The sequence below is a fragment of the Spermophilus citellus genome, assembly GCF_964194105.1.
Source record: "Spermophilus citellus genome assembly, chromosome: 7".
NCBI lineage: Eukaryota > Metazoa > Chordata > Mammalia > Rodentia > Sciuridae > Spermophilus > Spermophilus citellus.
The window spans coordinates 163,003,729-163,024,243 of NC_138188.1; the positions used below are offsets into that span (position 1 = coordinate 163,003,729).

Sequence of the window (20,515 nt, forward strand, 5' to 3'; positions counted from 1 at the left end):
TACTCCTGTAAGTCACAGGTGACGGGCAGCCAGTGGGGAGGGACAGCTGGCAGGCTCCACATTGGATACTGCTCAGAATCCCAGCAGGGCTGGGCAGCCTGCCCCCAGCCACACACCTGTGCCTCTTCCTCAGGGAGAGGGCTCCTGCTGCTCTGCAGATGCCCGGATTTTAAGGTGGTCAAGACCCGGCAAAGGCATGCCAGGGGACCCATCTGATCTTACTGTGTGTGCTGCTGGCACCATTGGGCAGCGAGACTCACCAAGGCCTGCTCCCAACAGCTCAGGAAACAGACCTGGCTGTGGATGCCCAAAGGGAGGCTCGAGACCTCTGGGGCTCAAAACACTGTATGTGAAGGGGTCTGGGGGGCAGCAATGGAAGGCCAGAGCTGCCCCGCCTGGGCATTCGGCCAGGAGGGCCCCACAGGCTCTGCCACGGTCCATGTGAAGATCTCTGAGTGTAGAACACACCGAGCTTTGAAGACTTAGCATAAAAAAAGGGTAGAGATACGCCATGATTGTTGACTCTGGTTTCTTATTTCTTAGACAGGATCTGCATAACAGAGAAGCCACCTTTGCACATATTGAGTAGTTTTTAGTATATTCACTTTTTTCCATCACCTCTGAAAGAAGCCCTCCACCCATTAACAGTGATGCCCGTCACCTTAGCCCCAGCTCCCCCGCCCCCACTGCCGTCTCTGGATTTCCTCTTGTGCACATTCCGTCCAGCGCAAGCTGCAAGCTGGGCCCTCTGTGGCAGCTCCTCCCACGCCTGGTGTTTTCAAGGCTCATCGAGTAGTGCCTGCAGCGTCTTCCCTTCCCGTTTATGGCTGATGGATGCTTCGTAGCGGCTGTGTCACTTGGTCCTGGTCACTCTTCAGCTGATGGGCATTTGGGCTGTTTCCATTGGGAGCCATTGTGAACGACGCTGCTGTGGACATCAGTGAGCAGATCTTTGTGCGAACAGTACACGCTGAAAATGAAATGCTTTGAGATGTATCGGGTTAAGTAAGATATCAATTTTTTTCAAGTCTAGCCACAGAGAAGGGAAGGGCTGGAGGCTCACAGCTGGCATTCAAGAGGCTGTTGGTCCCATCCTGAGGTCCCTGAGCTGGGGAGACAGTCCCCATATCCCCCTGTGGCTCCCTCCTCCACCCGCGTCTCCTGCTGAGGACTTCCTCAGGACAAACCAGAAGTCTGGGCAGTGACTGCCCCCACACAGGTGTCCCCAGGGGGAGGAGCTGATGGACAAACACTTGGTCTCCCATCCCGAGGGGTACGGTTCTCTGATGTCATCTGTGCAGGTGCTCAGAGGAACCCTGGAGCCACGGGCTGTCACCTGTGCGTTCACTGCCTCCTGAGTCCCTTCCCTCCTGTCCCAGTGCCCACCCCTGCCAGGGCTTCCTGGGGGTGCCTCCAGATACACTCACTTCCCAGCTCCCTGTCTCCAGGTCGGCTTTTGAGGAAGCCAAAGTAGAGCTTAGACTTGGAAAGGGGATGGAAGAGCAAAGGGTGCCCCCAGAGGCTCGTTCATTCATCAGCTGGGTGGAACGGCCTCGGGAAAGCTACTTCACTGCTCGGAGCTTCAATCTCCCTTGCAAAATAGGAATCATAATACATTCCCTGTGTGTTCTTAAGAGGACAAATGAAGTAATTTATGCAAAATGCTTAGCAAGGGCCTGCCACTTGGTGAGTGCTAATAAGTGGTAGCTGTCATTTCAGGTGACCCAGGGGGCATTATTGAATGGCTAAAATCATGTCTCTCTGGAATTGCAGGATTTTAATAGGGAGGCGCTTGCTAGGGTCTCGACCAACACGTGCAGGGTGGGCTGTTTTCGCTTGAAAGTCAAGTTAAGGCTTGGATTTGAGCACAGATGTGTTGTTTATGAGAAATAATAATGTTTCTTCATAATGTTTTCTATATTTAGACCAATGTCGTTCCAAAGCTTTGAAGCCCGGAAGCTTTATAAGCATATACTTAGTCATCCATGCTTGCATGATTTTTAAAACAAATGGGGTGCAGTACACACAATGGAAACAGCCATTTCTGGAATTGTGTGTTTTCACTTCCCTTAGGGTGGTCTAGCCAGCAAAGACAGCACTCTCAGCACACTGCTGCCAAGATGTGGGTGGCACCCAGCAGCCAGGGTTCCTGGAATTGGTGTCTCAGTCTGGTGACAACGATGACATCCGAACTTCAAGCCACCCACAGTCCAGCTGTTCTCTCTGCCCCTGGTCATTCTTGAGGTCCAGGTGGGATGCCCACACGTGCATCCTATCCAGCTGAAGTGACATGCCCAGGTCCCAGGGTGATGCACGTAGCCACCACCCCAGACAAGACAGCACAACGCATCACCCTAGAAAGCTTCCCCGAACCTCCCCGAGTCAGCCCACATCACCCCAGACAGGTGGTTCTGCTGCTCTTGAACTTGCTCTTGAACCCTCCCATGGGTGCACTCTGGCGTTGGGGTCTGGAGTCTTTGCCTAGCATCATGGTGTTAATTCATCCATTCGAATTGCTCATTCTTGTGTGGATGGACCTTCCGGTCATGTCCATTTGAGTTCTACTGCCAGACTCACTTTACAAGCCTCACTGTGGATGCCCTTGAACTTGGGTGCTACCTAGGAGTGAGATTGCGGGTGCACAGGGCAAGGATGTGTCTAACCTCATAAGAAACTGCCAGACTGTTTCCCAAATGGCTGTACCACTTTATGTCCCACCAGCAGTAACTGAGTGAGGATGCTGTTCTGCAACCCCCAACACAGGATATCTCGGTTTTTTTAATTTAAAACTTCCAGTAGGGGGCTGGGCTGTAGCTCATTGGGAGCACTTGCCTAGCATGTGTGAGGCACTGGGTTCAATTCTCAGCACCACATATAAATAAATAGATAAAGTCCTATCGATGACTAATATATATATTAGCTGGGGACAGTTTGGCACATGCCTGTAATCCCAGTGGCTCTGAAGGCTGAGGCAGGAGGATCGCGAGTTCAAATCCAGCCTCAGCAACAGTGAGGTGCTAAGCAACTCAGTGAGAGCCTGTCTCTAAAATACAAAATAGGGCTGGGGATGTGGCTTAGTAGTCAAGTGCCCCTGAGTTCAATCCCCCATACCAAAAAAAAAAAAAAAAAAAAGCAACAATCTTTCAGTAGGTGCAAGATTAATACCTTGTTGCATTTTAATTTGCTTTCCCCAAATGACTTAATGATTTTGAGCATGATTTTTTAGGGTTATTGGCCATTCGGAGGTCTTATTTGTGAAGTGTCTGTTGTAAATACTTGGCTCCTTTTTTGTAACACTTTTCATCACTGGTTTGTGGAAGCTCTGGTTAGATTCGTTTGTCAGACATACATAAATAGCACCTATTTTTCCTAGTTTCTGACTTGCCTTTTCTGTGTTCTTAATGAGGTCACTGGATAAGCAGAGGATTTTAATTGGTTGATGTCTATCATGTTTTTCTTTTATGCTTAGAAGCTGCAACTTCTCTCAAACCACTTTTTCTACCCCAAGAACATTTTTAGAAGACTTAGAGTTATAGGCTGTTGTATTTTACTCCGTAATCACTTCAAGTCACTTGAATGTGTTGTGAATAAGGGTCTCATTCCTTCTCCCCCGGGTATATCCCGTGTTAGCACACCACTTGCTAAGAGATTTCCCTGTCCTGTTGAATACCTCCGGCACCTTTGTGAAAAATGGTGGTCTCTCCTGGGTGGGTCTCTTTGGGGACCCTGTGTCCCGTCTCCTCCATCCACCAGTTCCACGTTGGCTCCATCTCTGGGCTGCTGTAAGTCTAGTACATTTGTCTCTCTTTTCTGTTGCTTTTGGTTAAATGGACCCTTTTCTGTTCACTCTGAAGTCAGAACACTCTCATCGACTTCTGGGGGAGTGAGGGCGCTCTGTGGCTTTGCCACCCATGGCCTGCAGCGTGCCTGGGTTTGGGGTGACAGCATCCTAGAGACCCCCAGTTCATGAACACAGTACCACCTCCCTCGTCTGGTCTTATTTCGCTTCTCCCAGCTTTCTGATTTTAGAATAGTTGTCTTGTATATCCTTCGTTAAAGTTATTCCCAAGAATTATCTGCTTTCTGGTTTTATTGTAGGTGGGATCTTGTCAATTTTCCACTATTGCTGCCAGATTATGAAAGTAGAATAGATGTGCATATTCACATAGTCTGTGATCTCTGCCTGATTTCTGTGAGCTTTAGTGGTGTTCTAGAGATTCCTGGGTTTCCCATGGAGACAACCTTATCTTCTGGAAACAAGGCAGTTGTAATCATTGCATTCCAATCTTCGTGGTGTGTGTTTCTTGTTTGACTGTGGCTCCTGCCCCAACGCCAGTGACTCGGGGCCGTGGGAGCAGACACCTGCCTACTGCCTTCCTGGGGCTGCACTTGTCCTCCACCCTGACGGACAGCGTTGACCTCCGGTTCTCTCGACGACGGAGAGTGTTCCTCGACTCCGGTTCTCTGCACGTGCTCAGATGCTGAGGACGTGTCCTTCCGCCCTGGTTGACTAGTGGTCTTTGTCATTGCAGGTGTTGGACTCTGCTGTACGTTCTTTCTGCGTCCACTGGGATGGTCACTGGTTTTCTCCTTCATTCTATTGATGCAGTGAGTTGATCATATGGTTTGATTTTCAGATATTAAAACCCTCCGCTTTCCCGGGGTACACACACCTATATTGGCAGGAACTACCCCAGGGAAACCCTGGGGGGGGTGCAGCCCTCTTCCCCTTGGTCCACGCTTGCTTACCCTGCCTGCCTCATCTCTTGGGGATTTGGCCATGTCTGTGTTTAAGGGGGTATGGGTTTGTAACCCCATTTCGATATTGGAGATATGGGGCCTCATAAGACGCTGGCGTGGTGTCCTTCTCTACTTCCTAAAAGAGCTCATGGAATCCTGGTACTGCTTCTCCCGCGTCCCTTGGCAGGTCGTCAGGGCTACTGTGTCCTTAGGCGTTTTTGTCCCCCTCAGGTGTCACCCTTTGGCTGTGCCTGGGCTGTCCCGGGTGTTGATGAGCAGTTTTCCGTATTCCATTCCCTTCCTTGGGTTGGCTTTCCGGCCACACCTTCTAGCTCTGATTTTAGTTGCTCGTTCCAGCACTAAAATGCACATCTGTGAATTTATGTAAATTGATAGACTTCATTTTTTAGATTTACAGTGAGAGTTCAGGGCGTTCCCACAGTTTGCCTCCCCACAGGGGACTCAGTGCCGGGCACCAGTATCTGCAGTTGAGCGACATAGGTCACAGTCACTGGGCAGCAATGATACCCTGGCCCACAGAGTCCACAGTCCATGAAGGGCTCACATTGTATGTCCTCTGGGCTTGGGCAAATGCCCAGCACCACGTGTCCTTCGCAGCATCAGAGAGAAAGCCGTGCTGCCGGGAACTGCCCCGTGCTGCCCAGAACTGACCCGTGCTGCCCTGTGCCCCCTTCCTCCGGCCTCCCTGCTGCCTCCAAGTGCAGCCTTCTCCAGATCATCACGCAGTCGGAACCACACGGGATGCAGCCTTTGGTGGGCTTTCCCCCTTCCTGCTATGCGCTTAAGGACTTTCTAGGCTTTTTTGTGGCTTTTTGGTGTCAAGTAGCATCCCACTGTCTGTGTGTGTCACAGGTTATCTGGTCACCTCGTGCAGGGCGTCTCGGTGCTCCCAGGTTTTGTCCCTTTAAGAATCAAGCCGCTGTTCACATTTGGGTGACCTTTTTCAGTTCCTTGAACCCCAGCGGGCATCAGTGCTGGAGCCTGTGGCCAGGGCAGGGCTTTTGGCTTCATAGGACGCTGCCAGACTGACTTCCAAAGGGGCCGCCAGGCGCTGGCTTCCACACAAGGAGCCAGAGTCCCCGAGGCTGCACACCGACCCCTGATGTGCCTCAGTGGTCTGGGTTTTGGCCGTTCTAACAGGTGCCAGGTAAAATCGCCTGTGGTTTCCATTTGCCACCTCTGGATTCTCTTCGTTGGCGGTGTCTGTTCAGACCCGTCGCCCACTTGAGCCGGCGACTGGAGTTCATGTTGTGCCATCTCACATAATACGGACATGGCAGAGGGGGTCCCGCGCCCTCTCCCCCCAGTCGCTGACCCCATAGTCTGAGTCCACCCACACCTAAGTCCCGGAGGACGTATCACAAGTCTGCTTTAGTCTTTTGAATAAGTCATGGAAAGAGATACTTTTTAACCCCTCCCTGTGAGTTCGCCATTTCCGGTGCTTTATTTCTTCCTGTCCGTCTGGCTCCCAGGCGCAAGGCCGGCCCCCCAGCGTCGCCCGTTCCTTTTCTCCCAGCATTTCTCAACGATCTGCTGTGACAGGGCCGCAGTGTCGGCTCTGCCTTGCTCTGCAGGACTGCTTCCCGGTGTCTGGCTTCCTGATGTGTGCAGTCGGTGCCTTTCTTGGCCTCCTTGTCCCTGGGGAGCGGGCAGCTGTCCCTGTCCCTGTTCCCATCAGGGCGGGTCTCTTCCCACGGGTCTGCCTTCTCCCACTTACCTCGGGGCCCCAGCTGGTCAACTGTGCTGTCCTGCACCTGGTCCCTCTCCCTTCCCTCTGGGTGTTTGCCGAGTGGCCGTGGTCTACAAATCTGTGTTTTCCCAAACTTGTGAATTTCCTGGCTTGTTTATTTGACATGTCCGGCAGCCTTCCCTCTGCCCTTTCCCTCTGCGGCTCCACCACAGGCACTTAGAAGTCTGCTGTCACCACTGTCACTGTGGCTCTGTCACTGTGGCTCTGTCACTGTGGCTCTGGTTTTGTGGGGGGTTTTGTTTTGTTTTTATTAACTTTTTTCCTCTCTGCTCTTCGGATTTGGCGATTTCCACTGCTCTGTCCTCTACTTCTCCGATTCCTCTGCTGACTCCAAACTGCTGTCAGCACATCTGTGGATTTTTCATTTCAGATATTCTGTTTTAAAATCCTAAAACATTTTGCCGGATTCTTATTCATAGGTTTCTCTCGGTAACGTCATCTGTTTAGTTTATTACATCTTCTGTCTGGGTCTGTGGGCACATTTATAACTGCTGCATTAAACTCTCTGCCTGCTAATTTCAACCTCGGGGTCGTCTGGAGTTTCTGTCGGGTGACTTTCTGGTGACCGCGGGTCACGTTTTCCATTTCTTTGCGTGTTTGTTGTGTTGTACACCAACGTTATGAGTAGCCCTAGAGAGACGAGATTTTGTCCTCTTTCTCTGAAGGATGTTGGTTTTGTTCGAGGCTCATTAATTTTTTGACTGCTCATCTTGAGCTTGTGGGGGCTGGTCTTATCCTCTTTGGGGGAGATCTCTAAAATGACACTTCTGGGGTTCCACTAGTTGAGCCCCTCTAACAGGACTGCACTAACTGTGATTTTTGTCACCATACAGTGGCAGCAGCTGAAATCTCTGAGCTCCTTGCCTGGGCAGCTCAGGGTTTGGCCCTCCCAGCTTCCTCCTTTGGAGATTCCCCCCTCGGACAACCTACAACTCCCCTCCGACTCCTCAGCCCACCAGCCTGCAGCTTCCTGCTTGAGTTCCACGGCTGACAGGCCGCCCTTGGCTGCCGCGCCAGGCTTCACCTGTGCACGTGCAGTTGCTTGTGCGCTTAGTGGGTGGCCAGCTGCCTCCGTCATTGTTATGCCAGTGATCAGTGGCTACTTTTTAGAATTTCTCATGCTGTAGATGTCACAACCGTGTGCAGTCTGTTCAGGGGCACAGGTGTCGAGTGGCCTCTGGTTTGCATGGCAGACTCAGTCCTTCGTACGTTTTGGGAAACGGCCTGTCATTTGCACGGCAATTGATTCATTTATTGGGTTAGTTATCCCGACAGAATGCTTCCTGAACTAGTCCTGTAGGGTCATCTGACAGGAGGTCAAAGCCCCAGACGCAGGAGGTGAGCTGAGTTGATTCCTTTGGCCTCACAGCAATTAAACTTTCCCACAGTGTGACAGCTGATAGTGGCACACGTGGGCCCTCGTCAGGGGCAGAGTCCCACCTGCATGGATGGCCGGCTGCTGGGCACCAAAGTCAGAGTCCTCTGGAAAAGGCTCCAGGGCATGTTAGACCCACATCTTCTGCCTCAGAAGGTCATCGCACTGTGGGCCACAGAGAAAGGGGCCCTGTGTCCCCTGAAGAGGAGGACGGTGCACAGATAGAGCCCTGGCCCAGCTCTGCAGCCCAGAGGGGAGCAGGACAGTTGTGACTTGGCCTTCTCTGAATGTCCTGCAGCCACTGCAGGGGACGAGAACGTCTAACTGAGTCAACACACACAGACCACCTAAAACGGCCATTGGTACAGAGGGCTGGGCAGAGAGCTCAGGCTGCAGTGGGTAAGTCAGTGACGGGGAATTCGTGCTGGCTCTACCCAGCCCCTGAGCTGCCTGGGACTGCCCCTCAGAAGTGGAGGGGGCTTGGGAGAAACTGCCCCCACGCAGCCTGAAATCAGACGAGGCTGTGCAGAACACGAAAGTCCCCTCTCCAAGAACACAAGGAGACACTGGCCCAGCGCTGGCCTGAGGCCAGGGAGTCTGAACAACAGGCAGCTGCAGGTGAATCTCACGGGAATCTCACGGGAACCTCATGGAGGGGCGTCCTGGCCGAGGGGCCTTCTGCCTGCCTCCTTGTCTCTGTGTGGCTGCAATATGGACCACCTGAGGTCGTCCTTGGGCTGCTGACCAACCTGGTGACTTCTCAGCAGGACAGACCGGACGGAGGCCTGTGCCTTTAAGAAGCAGGCAAGGTCACTGTTGATCGTATAACTTTATTGTGCTCCCGGGCTGTAAAGGAAGCGTCCTCCTCCTCGCTCTGAATGTCCATTTTATGACACCCATAAACAGTGAGCTGCCCATGACTGTCCCCGCACTCCAACGTCCTCGCCCCGCTGGCTCGAGGGCAGCTGCAGGGCCGGGAGAGAGCAGTCGTGGACGGGAGGTGAGTCCAGCCCCTCTTGGCTCCCAGGAAGAGGGTGACACCCCCAGCCCCACCCGCGGGAGGCCACCAGCCATCCTTGGTAGTGCCCTGGTTCTTGGGCTGGACAAGAGCGGAAATAGGTGACCCCTCTGCAGGGACTCTGAAGAGCTAGTCTCTTTGGGGCCAGGTACATGGGGTTTTTCCCTAATGCAAATTGTAGGACACCCTTTCTGAAGGGGCCGTGGGTTTTCTGCATCACTCCTGTCTTTTTGCTGCTGTGGGAAGCATGTTGAGCTTGGATCACGAGGGGCATGTTGGTGTCCACTCTGCTGCTCCAGGTGGAGACAGCGGGTGAAGCCTGGTGCCTGTGTCATCTCCGCAGCGTGTAGACTTGAGCCCGGTGGGTCAAGCCACGGTCGCCAGCCGCCTGAAGACGGGCATGGGCGTGCAGGGCGCCGGGCAGCAGCCACAGGCCGTGGAGTGCTGTTCTCGCCCTGCTGCGGGGCCAAAGGCTCGCAGGTGGTGCCCACGCTGGCGTCCCAGGTCTCCAGCCCTCAGGCCCAGGCTGGGGTCAGTGCATCCCCAGAGCCGGGTTTGCTTCCGCTTGTCCAGGGCAGGAGGTAAATGTCCAAACAGCTTGGGCGAGCAGAGCACAGAACAACTGAGGTGGCTGTCCCTGTCCTCAGTGGCACAGGACAGAAAGGTGAGCCACCGTCAGCTGGCCGGCCCACCAGGGAGCACCTCCGGCCACGGTCTCTGGTGGGAAGGGCGGGCTTTCCCGTTGATCCCTCAGAGCAGACCCGTGGGTCATTCTGCGCTGGGCAGACTCAGGATGGCAAACAATTCCTGGAAGAAGTGGGTGAGGCAGGGCAGGTTCCTTGAAACCCAGGAGGCCAAGGCGGAGTCAGACACTCCGTGGGCATTGCAGGGGGCAGGGCAGATTCTGCCAGTCACGCCACTGGGGAAGCGCCGTGGGCAGAGTGCCCTTCCCGCCACCCCCACAGGTTGAATCCTGTCCAGGAACCTCAGCTGACAGCCCCAAGAGACCCCTCCTCAGAGTGGCCAGGGACTCAGGTGGCTCCACCTGCCTTGGTCCTTTTCTGTGCCCAGGTGCTGGGCTGAGTGGCAGCGTCCTCAAGCCAGGACACCAACTCGCCATCCCCAAGGTTGCCCTGAACTAACTCAGCTCTCCTGTAGCACGGGGAGCCCTGCTGCCACTGCCCTCCCGGGGGGCACTCCTCACAGGAGGGGACAGGTGGGCTCAGACATAAGCAGAAGGGAGGCCAGACTCGTGAGGCTGTGCACGAGCCTCCCTCAGCCTGTGCCGTGATGGATCGTCTGGAAGGTCACATCTCACCCTTGTTACAGTCACTGGTGCCTAGAGGTCCATCCTGGAAGTCCAAGGACACCCCGACTCCAGGGCACATTCAGACTATACGCTACCTGATCTCCTGGGAAGGTTTCCTTTGGAAGCATGAGTCACCAAGAGCATCAGCTTGCTCTTCCTTGGTGTTTATCTGCCTGACCAGTGCCAGATAAGGCTGACTCCCTGACCCCAGGCTCTTTTTTCTTCTCTCCCCATTTACTTAAAATCCTTGAGATTGAGGGGCTGGGGATGTGGCTCAAGCGGTAGCGTGATCGCCTGGCGTGCGTGCGGCCCGGGTTTGATCCTCAGCACCACATACCAACAAAGATGTTGTGTCCGCCGAGAACTAAAAAATAAATATTAAAAATTCTCTCTCTCTCTCTCTCTCTCTCTCTCCCTCTCTCCCTCTCTCTTAAAAAAAAAAAAAATCCTTGAGATTGAGAGGAACTCCAAAGACCAGTCTTTCCTAGCTGCGAATTACCAAAATCTCTGGCTTTTGCTGATTATTCTGAAACCTGCTAAGAAATTCTCAAAGCCAAGTCACTTGAATATGCTTTGATTTAAAAAAAAGGAAAAATCAGTACACATCATGCAGCATTTAGGAAACAGCACTAGGTATCATACACAATAGCAAATTTTGCTGGCAGGGTGTAGTTTTGCCAAGAAGGTAGCAAATGACTAACAATTGCAATTGAAAACTGCTGCCCCCATCTTCAGGGGTTTCGGGCTCCTGAGGGTTCCCAGGTGCTAGAGAGGGAAAGAGCACTTTCAGGACATTGCAGGCAGGATCTGGGCCTCTCAGCCCCCCACCCCCATCATCCCAAGGACCACAGCACACCAGGGTGGGTGGCACAAGCAAGAGGGGATGTGGTGGAGAACTGTGACTGTCAGCAAGCCTTAGAGAGACGGCCGTCAGGACGGCACGGCGGGGAAGGTCACGTTGCTTCCCGTGGACCAGGGCCTGTCCTGAGCACGTCACACGCGTCCAGTCACAGCTCATTTGTAAGTTCTGAAATCCACCGGGAGGAAATAGTGGCCACTGCAGGAATTCCAGCGACTGGGGGAGGGAGGCACCCACTTCCGGACCAGGCTCTGTTTATGGATGTGTGGGTGGTTGGTCTTTGTGCACACCAGCATTTTCCCCCTCCTTTCTCCTGGAAAAAGATGCAGATTTTGCAGTCTGGAAAGAGCCCAGGGAGCTCATTGTGCTGAGCTGCGGTGGCCTCTGGGGGGTGTTCCCACTGGCTTTATTTCTGGGCCCTTGCAGAGAACCAGAACATTAACACTTCCCCCAGCGCTGAGCTGGGGAGGAAGGCGCCAGAGGAAGGGCACGATGCATGATGACACTTGAGCTGGAAGTTGGAATCGGGCATCAGAAAGATGGAACACGGAAGGTCCCACCTCCAGAGTCCTAGGGGAAGCCCCTTCTATTCTGAGGCCTTGTGTGGAGGTAGTTGCAGGTTTGCATGTGGCCAGGAGAACAAATGTGGAGACAGCCCATCTGTCTTTGCCCAGTTTCCTCTGGGGTAACATCGGGCACAGCTGTGGCTCGGTGACACCAACTCTGGACACTGACAGTTCAGACATAGGTGGCTCCCTCCTCTCAGGACCCCTCCGGCTTCACACTGAGGCCACACCACTTCCTTTCTATGCCCCACCTGCTCCTTAACCCCGGCAGCCACTGATCACGGATCCTGATTGTGTCATTCCAAGAATGCCCTGTGAGTCCAGTCCTGCGGGGGATCTCTGGGGACGGGCTGGGTCCCCCACCATGATCCTCACGGGCATGCCAGCCGCTATTTCTGTATTGATAGTTCATTTCTTTTTATGGCTGAGCCGTGTTCTATGGGTGGACCACAGTTCACTTAGCCTTTCACCCTTGAAGAGCCTCTGGCTTCTGTCCAGTTGGGGCTATTATAAATCTAGCTGCTGGGAACGTTGTGTCCAGGTGTTAATGTGAACATAAATTTTTATCTCTGCAACCGCAGGAGTGAATTGTGAGGTCATAGGGTGGTTGCCTGCTTGGCTTTTTAAGAAGCTACCCAACTTTTCTGGGGCAGCCGCAGCACGCTCCTGCCCAGCAGCAGAGCATGAGTGGCCCCCGCCCTCTGGGTCTTCCTCGCCTCGGGGGCTGGTGCTGGTTTTGTCTTACCATTTTGATGAGCCTGCTGTGGCAGCGCGCTGCAGTTTCAGTGTGCATTTCCTCGTGGCGCAGGACGCTCGGCATCTTCTCACGCTCCTGTCTTCCATCCGTCGACACTGACACACTCGCTGCCTCTTGCCCGTTTGCAAATTGAGTTGTTTTGTTTTCCACTGTTGAGTTTGACAGTGGACGTGTTTCTGTAGTCAGGTCTTCTTGTCAGGTGTGTGGGTGTTAGTAACTTTTCATCATCTGACAAACACCTGGAAACAGCTGAAGGAGGAAAGGTTGGCTTTGGTTCGTGGTTTCAGGGTCCGTGGTTGGCCGGCTCCCTTGGTGCCTGGCACACCCCATCATGGTGGAAGGAGGGCGGGTGGAGGGCAGAGCCACTCGCCCCGTGATGCTGGGAGCAGCTCTCAGTCAGCTATGGATCCTTCCGGAGCTAATGAATGAGGCCAAGCCTTCAGGAGCCACTCACTCCAAGCCCCGCCTCCAAACCCAGCTTCACTGGGGACCAAGGCTTCGACCTGTCTTGGGGGGTCACTTCACATCCAGACCGTAACAGGTGCTTTGAAATGTTTCCTTCCATATCCATAGCAGACTGTAGCTTGCCTTTTCATCCTCTTAACCACCTGTCTCAGAATGAAAATCCGTGTTCTGATGAAGTCCAGTTTATCAACGTTTCCTTTTATGGCTGGTGCTTTTGGTATCACACCTAGGAACCTGCCTCTCGCAATATTGTAAAGATTTTCTCCTGTGGATGTCCCTGAACGTTTTATCATGGTTTTCTATTTTGCAGCCCTGGTCCATTCGCACTGATTTTTATGTAAAACTGTGAAGTTTCTGCCTGCGGATGTCCGTTCCTCCAGCCCCTTTGGTTTGCACGGCTGTCCCTCCTTCCTGGGAGTGCCTGTCACCTTACTAACCAGTCACTCCTGTGTGATGCCATTGAGGGCTCTCTGCTGTCTTCTGTTCTCCTTGTGTCTGTCTGTCCGCCTCCTTCCTCCACGACTGCAGTCTTGACTACTTTAGCTTAACGAAGTCTTGAAATCAAATAGACTGATGCCCCCCCCCTTATCTTCTCTTTCACAATTGCTCCAGTTCTTCTGTCTTTCTATGTAAATGTTGGAACAATCTTGTCTATTTCTGCAAAAAGAATCTTGCCGAGATCTTGGTCGGAATCTTGTTAAAGCTGTATTGAGTCGGCATCTGTGCCGTGGGGTCTCCCAGCCGTTAACGGACCAGGCCTTGTGTGTTGGTGACTTCTTTGATTTCTTCTCTTGTGCTTTGTTGGATTCACACCTCAGCCATGTCTTCCTTTGGGGGGATGATAAATGGTATTGCGTGTTTTTCCTCAGGGTCTGCATGGTCCTTGTAGTGTGTAAGTAGAGTGGGACTTGTGTACCTTTGATCCTGGGACCTGGCTGACTTCACTTGCTGGTCCTCAGAGGGTCTGGCAGAGATTCCTTGGCATGTGCCGTATAGACGGTCATGTGCTTGTCACGCAGGGGCAGCGTTTCTTCTCTCTGGTTCATGAGTTTTGTTTTCGAGTCTTGCCTGATGGCTCTGGTGGACCCTCCAGCGCTGTGTGGAACAACGGTGGGGTGAGCCCTGGGCCCTGCCACCCTCAGAGGCAGGCCACCTGCCCCACCCCACGTCACGCCAGCTGAGTAGGGTGTGGTTGAGGCCTCTTTACCAACTTAAGGAAGTCCCTCTCCGACCCTAGTTCTCTGAGAGTCATAACCATGGGTGGAACATGGTGGAAGACGGTTTATGAGTTAACTGGTGTCCCTGTGCCATCTTTCCCCTCCAGCCTTTCTGTGGTGACACACTCACTGGTGTTCCAACGCTGAGCCAGGCTTGCACACCTGCGCTGATTGCCCCTGAGCCCTTTTGTAGTGCTGAGTCACGTTTTCTAAAATGTCACCATTTTTGTCGTTTTGTCCTTATGTCCTTGTGTCCGTGTGTCCACGAGGAATTGGTTTGAAGTTGTCTTTTGGCTGTTGTCGGTCTTTGTGGATTTGGAATCAGGCTAATACTAGCTTCATAAGATGAATCTGGAAGTGTTCCCTCCTCTTTTTTTTTTTTTCCTGGAACAGATTGTTTAGAATTGTGTTAATTCTTTAAACATTTGGTAGAATTCACCAGTGAAATCTCTGGGCCTGGAAATTTCTTTTTTAGGAGCTTTTTAATTATGAATCCGATTCCATTAATAGTTGCAGGCTGCTCAGATTACCTTTCCTCTTGGCTGAGTTGTACTGGTGCCTTTTGGGGAGCCGGCCCACTCTGTCTGTGGGGGTTTGTGGGGCTCCCCTACAGTCCTCGCCGTGTCGGGGCCGGTCGTAAGGCCCCTCTGTCCCTCGCTGTCCGACTTGTGAGGATTTTGCCCATTTGTTGATCTTCCGGGTGAACCCAGGCTCTGGCTCATGGCCGTGAGCTTCACTTGCTCTTCTCTCTGTGGGATCTCAGGGGTCTTGGATACCGGGTGGAGGCTTCCCGGGCTCTCAGGTCCCCTCCCCGCACTGCCCCGGTGTGTCCCACGGCAAAGGCTTGATGGTTGTGTTTTGTTTTCGTCGAGTTCCCCTGAGACTTCCTCTTTGACCCACGGATCAGTTAGAGTGTGTTTAGTTTCTGTTTGGAGATTGTCCTCTTATCTTGATGCTCCTGGGGTCAGAGAGTCCACTCTGAACAGTTTCGGTTCTCTTAAATTTGTGGAGCTTGTCCTCACGGCCTGGATCCTGGCCCACCCTGGCATGTGCCCTGCCGACACCTGACAAGAACGGTGGCTGGGGAGGGTCCATGAGTGCCCGTCGTTGGATGGACTTCCTAATCTATCTTGACTTGGACATGGTTGATCTTAACGGCTGTGACCTGTTGCTGTTCCTGTCATAAGTGATACAGATCCATGCTCAGCTCACCCCGGGGGCGGTGGATCTCTGTGTGATCCTTGCTGAGGGCGCTACTCTTCTTCCCTGGCAGGTGTGGGACTTTTTGAAGGCCAAGTCCTTGGACCGGCCAGCAGCCCAACCTGTGGCTCTAGAAGTGATTCCTGGATGGGGTTTTTAACTCTTGTAATTTCAAGACACTTTTTCCTCTTCTCTTTTAGTCATGGAATGCTAAATCTGGAGAGACCCGGGCTATCTCACCCACCCACGTATGGGCACCCATTCTGGGGTTGGGAGACACAGATGGAAGTAAAGATCTTGATACCGAGAGGTCTGGGATGCCCAGAGGGCACAACCATGCAGGCCAGGGAGCATGTGGAGAGAGGGCCAGCAGCTTCACTGGGTCCTGGCACTATCCAAACAGGTTTCCTGAGGAGCATTTGCACTGTGAGTGTAAACTCCGTGCCAGAAGGTCACACTGTAACTGAGAGACAGTTATTGTGACATAGGTCTGCACAGTCCTCTCAGGGTGTGGGATCATAAAATTGAGAGTCTACTGCAGGCAGGTGAAGCAATGGAGTCTCAAGAGGTGAATTTAAGTTGATCGGTTTTAATTTTTTTCTTTTTGTGAAATTAACATGTTCATTATACAAAATGTAAAAGATATAGGGAAGCAAAAATAAGAATGAACTTTGTAACAACTCCTACAACCGAAGGGTAACCACTGTTGTTACTTTGGAATGTATCCTCCCCAGTATATTTTGAAAAATAGGATCATTCTGTATTACCACGGTAATTTTTAAGACTCCAATAATAGGAACATTTTCCAAGATCTTCCCTTCCATTCATGTCATGATTACAGAATCCCATTTGATGGACATATAAGTCCTTCTGGTTTTCACTGTTTAAATAACACTGGGATGTGTACACTCATGATTACTTCCTACATATGAGACGCTGGGTCACAGCACAGGAACCCCATTGCCAAATTGGGGTATTAAGTCTTGTTCGTTTGGAGCGGTTTTGTTTTCTCTTGTTTACACGGAGAGTTAAGCATCAAGCCAACATAGGAGTCTACCTGGACTCAGGACTGAGCCCCGGAGGCTGTTAGTGCTCAGGGGACACGGGAATGGCACACTTGGACCAGGAAGAGACCTCTCCCCGCCCGAGAACCCAGAGTTGCTGAAAAGAACAGTCCTGTGGGCACCTAGTCCTGGCCGTGCGTCTGCAGCATGGCACTGGTCAGGAAACAGGAAAAGAGGCAGGTTACAGGCATCCCGGGACCTGAGCCCTGTAAACCGGCCACCCGGCCCAGTTTTACAGACCAGGCGGCCGGGGGACAAGTCACTCCACCCTGCTGCTTCCTCTCTGCAGGCCGGCCGGGAGAACACCACGCTTTACACTTGAGCTTGCATTTGAACTTGCTTCGTCAGAGTAATTGCCCTCATAAATGGGCCTGGGCACTCAGGGAAAGCCTCCCATCAGAGAGCCCCATGGTGCCTGCCTCTGTAGCTGGTGCTGACACCTGGAGACAGCCTGGGCTCCACCGAGGACCAGTGGGAGCAGGCTGGGCCTGGGGCAGTCCAGGAGGAAGGGGATCCCCAGGCCCAGAGAGGCCTGCCCGGGTTGCTGGCCGGGAGGCCCCGCGTCTCAGCAGCTCACCCGGCAGCCCCTGGCCACCATGCCGGGCCTGGCCCGTGGTGACTTCGAGCCCCCTGTGCCCGTGCTCCATCTGCCTTTCTTCTTTGGTTTTCAGAGAGAGAAGAGCTGACCCAGAGCGTGCTGGCCCAGGTGGCAGAGCAGTTCTCCAGGTGCACAGCCCTCCACGCGCGCTGTCCTGACAGGCCGTCTGCTTCCGTGGTACAGGAGGCCCTTGTCTGAGGCTGGCCTAGGCCAGCAGGGCTCCCCCTGTGACTTCTGTCCCTAAGCAGCTTGGCACACCCCGGGAATGCTCACCTTATCCCCAAGACCAGGTCCCACGGTCACTTCTAGAATGTGAGCTCCAACTGCAGAGAATGTTCTCGGCTGGTTCTTCTGGACTAGAAGACAGTCTGTACTTTTTTTTTAAAGCACCATTTTAAAAATGAGCTTCCTCCCTGAGGTCCTCCCAGAGGGGGCTTCATCTCCTTCCCGAGCTGCCCACTAATTCTAAGTGGGCGTTCAGTTTCTCAGACTGATTTTTCTGCAGTGTCTTACTGTCCCAGGGTGATTAAAATGGGGGAAAGGACAGACGGGCGGTGTATTTTAAAGCCCATGAATTATTGAACTGACTGGTCAGGGCCTCCAGAGGTGACACCAGTCCCCTGAAGGTGACTGTTCCCAGGGGTGGGGTGCTTGGTGACCTGAGGACCTTGTAAACTTCTGTCCACTGCCCAGGTCAGAGGAAGTCAGTCCACCACCTGGGGACACTGAGTTCCTTAAAAGCATCTCTGAGTGTCTTGGTCTCCACCCCACACCAGCCACCTGGAGGCCTCGGCCCTGACAGGGATCCTAGAGTTTGCTGGGCCACGTTTAGCTTTGAGGATTTTATGAGTTACGCTTTGTATTTTTTTCCATTTTATTTCTAGAGCATTTAAGATCAATGAACTGAAAGCTGAAGTTGCGGACCACCTGGCAGTGCTGGAGAAACGCGTGGAATGTGAGTGGGGTTGTTGGCTTTCTGCTTCTGTCTTCTAACCACCTTAGAGCTAACCACTTGGACGGGGTGAGGTTAGTGCGGCTGTTTTCCTTATGAAATGCTTGGGGCTCCTGTGACCTCACCAGGGCTGGAAGGGTAAGCCATCTGAGCATGTCACCCCTGCTTTAAAGCACCCCAGCACAGGACACAGGCCTTCTGCTCACAGAGCAGAGGGAAGACTCGGGCGCCTCACACTCGGCCTGGCCCCAGAGCCTCCGTTTCAGGCCTCGCCTGTGGCTTCTGCAGAATGAGGACATTCTCGGCACACCCACCGCACGCTGTGGTTTTTTGGAATATGTCTACAAAGTTGTTATCTCTTGGTTTCCAATTATCACAAAAGCAAAGCAGAAAAGCAAAGTGAGCAAAGGAGAGTCGATTCCAGTCTTGATTCAGTTACCGGAACTCCACATTCTGGGAGGAAGACAGCTTCGAGTCGCCCACGTCTCGCACCCTGGCACTAATGGCAGGATCGGGGCTTGACTTCCACCCGCCTGACGTTCCGCATCCGGCTCGCAGCCCAGCACGGGAGGTGCTTTGTCAGTGTCCCGGCGGAGGTTAATGGTTAATGGGCACCTTATTTATTAACAGGATTAAGCAAACAATATCCAAACAAGAGGCCATTAGGGGCCTGGCTTGCTCCCCAAAACACCTGGCAGATCTGTGCTTGTAAGATTGACAGAATGTCACTGTTACCGCTGTTGACCAGTGACGAGTCCTTGCTTCCCCGATGTTGAAGAATAACACCAAAGAAGCACGCCGAGGCAAGGTCAGAGTAGAAATTAGAAGTTTATTAGAGGACAGAGGAAAAGACTTCTCCCGGAGGAAGAAGGGGACCCAAGAGGTGGAATCCAGTTGGCGGGCAAATGTGTTCCCCTTTTTATAGGTTTGGTGATGGAATGTAGGTGGGAGGGGTTGGGACACAGGTGGGCCAAAGAAGTCATCTGGGCAGGAAGGACTTCATTATCATTTCTTTGGGATGGGGTATCTTTAAGTTTGTTGGGGGCTGTTCATTAACACTTCTTTGAGGTGGACTTTGGCCTAGGGCCTTTTCAGGACTTCATTAACATTCCATTGTCCTGTGTTTTCCCTGAGTCATTCCCAGCATGGCCTCCATTTTAGATTTCACTCGGTATTAGACCCGATTTACCTAACTACACTGACTACCTAACTTTAAATCTGGCTTCATTAAGCAAACAATATCCAAACAAGAGGCCATTAGGGGCCTGGCTTGCTCCCCAAAACACCTGGCAGATCTGTGCTTGTAAGATTGACAGAATGTCACTTTTCCTATCGTGTTTGAATTGCTTATAATTTAAAAAAAATGGAAAAATCAGCACTACACCAGGACTGATTCATCTAAACAAGTTGAATCATGAGCTCCATGGACATGGGCAAACTTTTCAAAGTGTGTTGGCGTTTTAAAACTCACCTGCTCACTGGACCTTCGGTTTTCTTTAACCCGTGGAGGATGAGGATGCCATAAGGGTTAGGTGCGGATCAACAGGACTGGGACCAGGGCAGGGAGTCCCGGCCAGGCTGCTCTCAACTCCTGCCCCTGCCTGATGGGGCGAATCACAGCGGCACAGCTGAAGAGGAACAGCCCCACGAGGGTTCCCATACCCAGGGCAGAGACACGACTCTTCCGGAAGAACTCCGGGTAGTGCCTGCTGGCCTGGAGGCTGGGCACAGGGCTGCAGGCTGCGCTGTGGAACAGCACTGATACTCTCGGTGCTGGCGCTGCCATTCCCGAGCCCAGGCACTGCCACAGCTCTCCCGGCACCCTCGCCCTGGACCCTGGGTCCCAACGGCCTCCCCTGCAGACATCAGGTTGCTTCTTCACATCATCAAGCACAGACTCAGAGCCTGCAGAGCTGGACCCTGTGCCCACCTCAACTGCAGGGGAAGCCAAGGAACCACTGTGTTCACGTCCTGGGGCCACCTGACAAAGTTCCACAAAGTAGGGGCTGAACAACAGAAATGCCTTCTCTCACGATGCTGCGGGCTCCAAGTTCAAAGTCAAGGTGTCAACAGGGTGGGCTCCTCAGGGCCCCTGAGGGAGACTGTGTCCCCGGCCTCTCCCTGGCATTCCCTGGCTGGGATGCTCGTCACTGCCATTGGCCTCTGTCTTCACCTGACATCCTCCCTGTGTCCCGAATCTCCCTCAGACACTGGAACTCTGGATCCACAATGGTCTCACCTCAGTATCTGGTTACTTCTGTCCAGGACCTTTGCCCAAACAAGGTCATGTTCGCAGGTTCCAGGGGCCTGGTGCCACCTCCGCAGTGAGCCTCGGGCATGTCCAGCTTCAAAGCGCGAGGCTGGCTCAGCCTCCCACCAGCCCCATGGAGCAGAGACTCTCGGGAAGGGCTTTCAGCCCAGAGCACAGGGAAGGTTTGCCACCGAGTCGCCACCCACACCTGCAGGTGCACAGAGCCAGTCTCGGCTCGGCCTGTACAGGCCCCACAGCGGGCGCCCTACCTCTCTGCTCCTCGGCACCATCGCCCCTTCCCCGCCTCCTCTCTCCCCCACCCCACGTGGAAGCTCCAGCTCCTGCTCCCACTCCTCCTGGCATCCCCCCATCC

The 20,515-nt window shown here is 53.1% G+C and overlaps 1 protein-coding gene across 7 annotated transcripts in view; it reads left to right on the forward strand.

Moving 5' to 3' along the window:
* The window catches only part of PDE9A (phosphodiesterase 9A), an 84,045-nt gene that overhangs the window by 40,183 nt on the left and 23,347 nt on the right, over positions 1 to 20,515 (forward strand). For 6 of the 7 annotated variants that reach the window (XM_081302665.1, XM_081302666.1, XM_081302667.1 and 3 more), the window contains exons 5-6: positions 17,013 to 17,067; positions 17,824 to 17,894. In XM_081302665.1, coding sequence (XP_081158791.1) covers positions 17,013 to 17,067; positions 17,824 to 17,894 — 126 coding nt within the window. Of the gene's footprint in view, positions 1 to 8,864; positions 8,887 to 17,012; positions 17,068 to 17,823; positions 17,895 to 20,515 lie in introns of those variants that run through there. The other variant, XM_081302669.1, reaches the window with a different exon arrangement.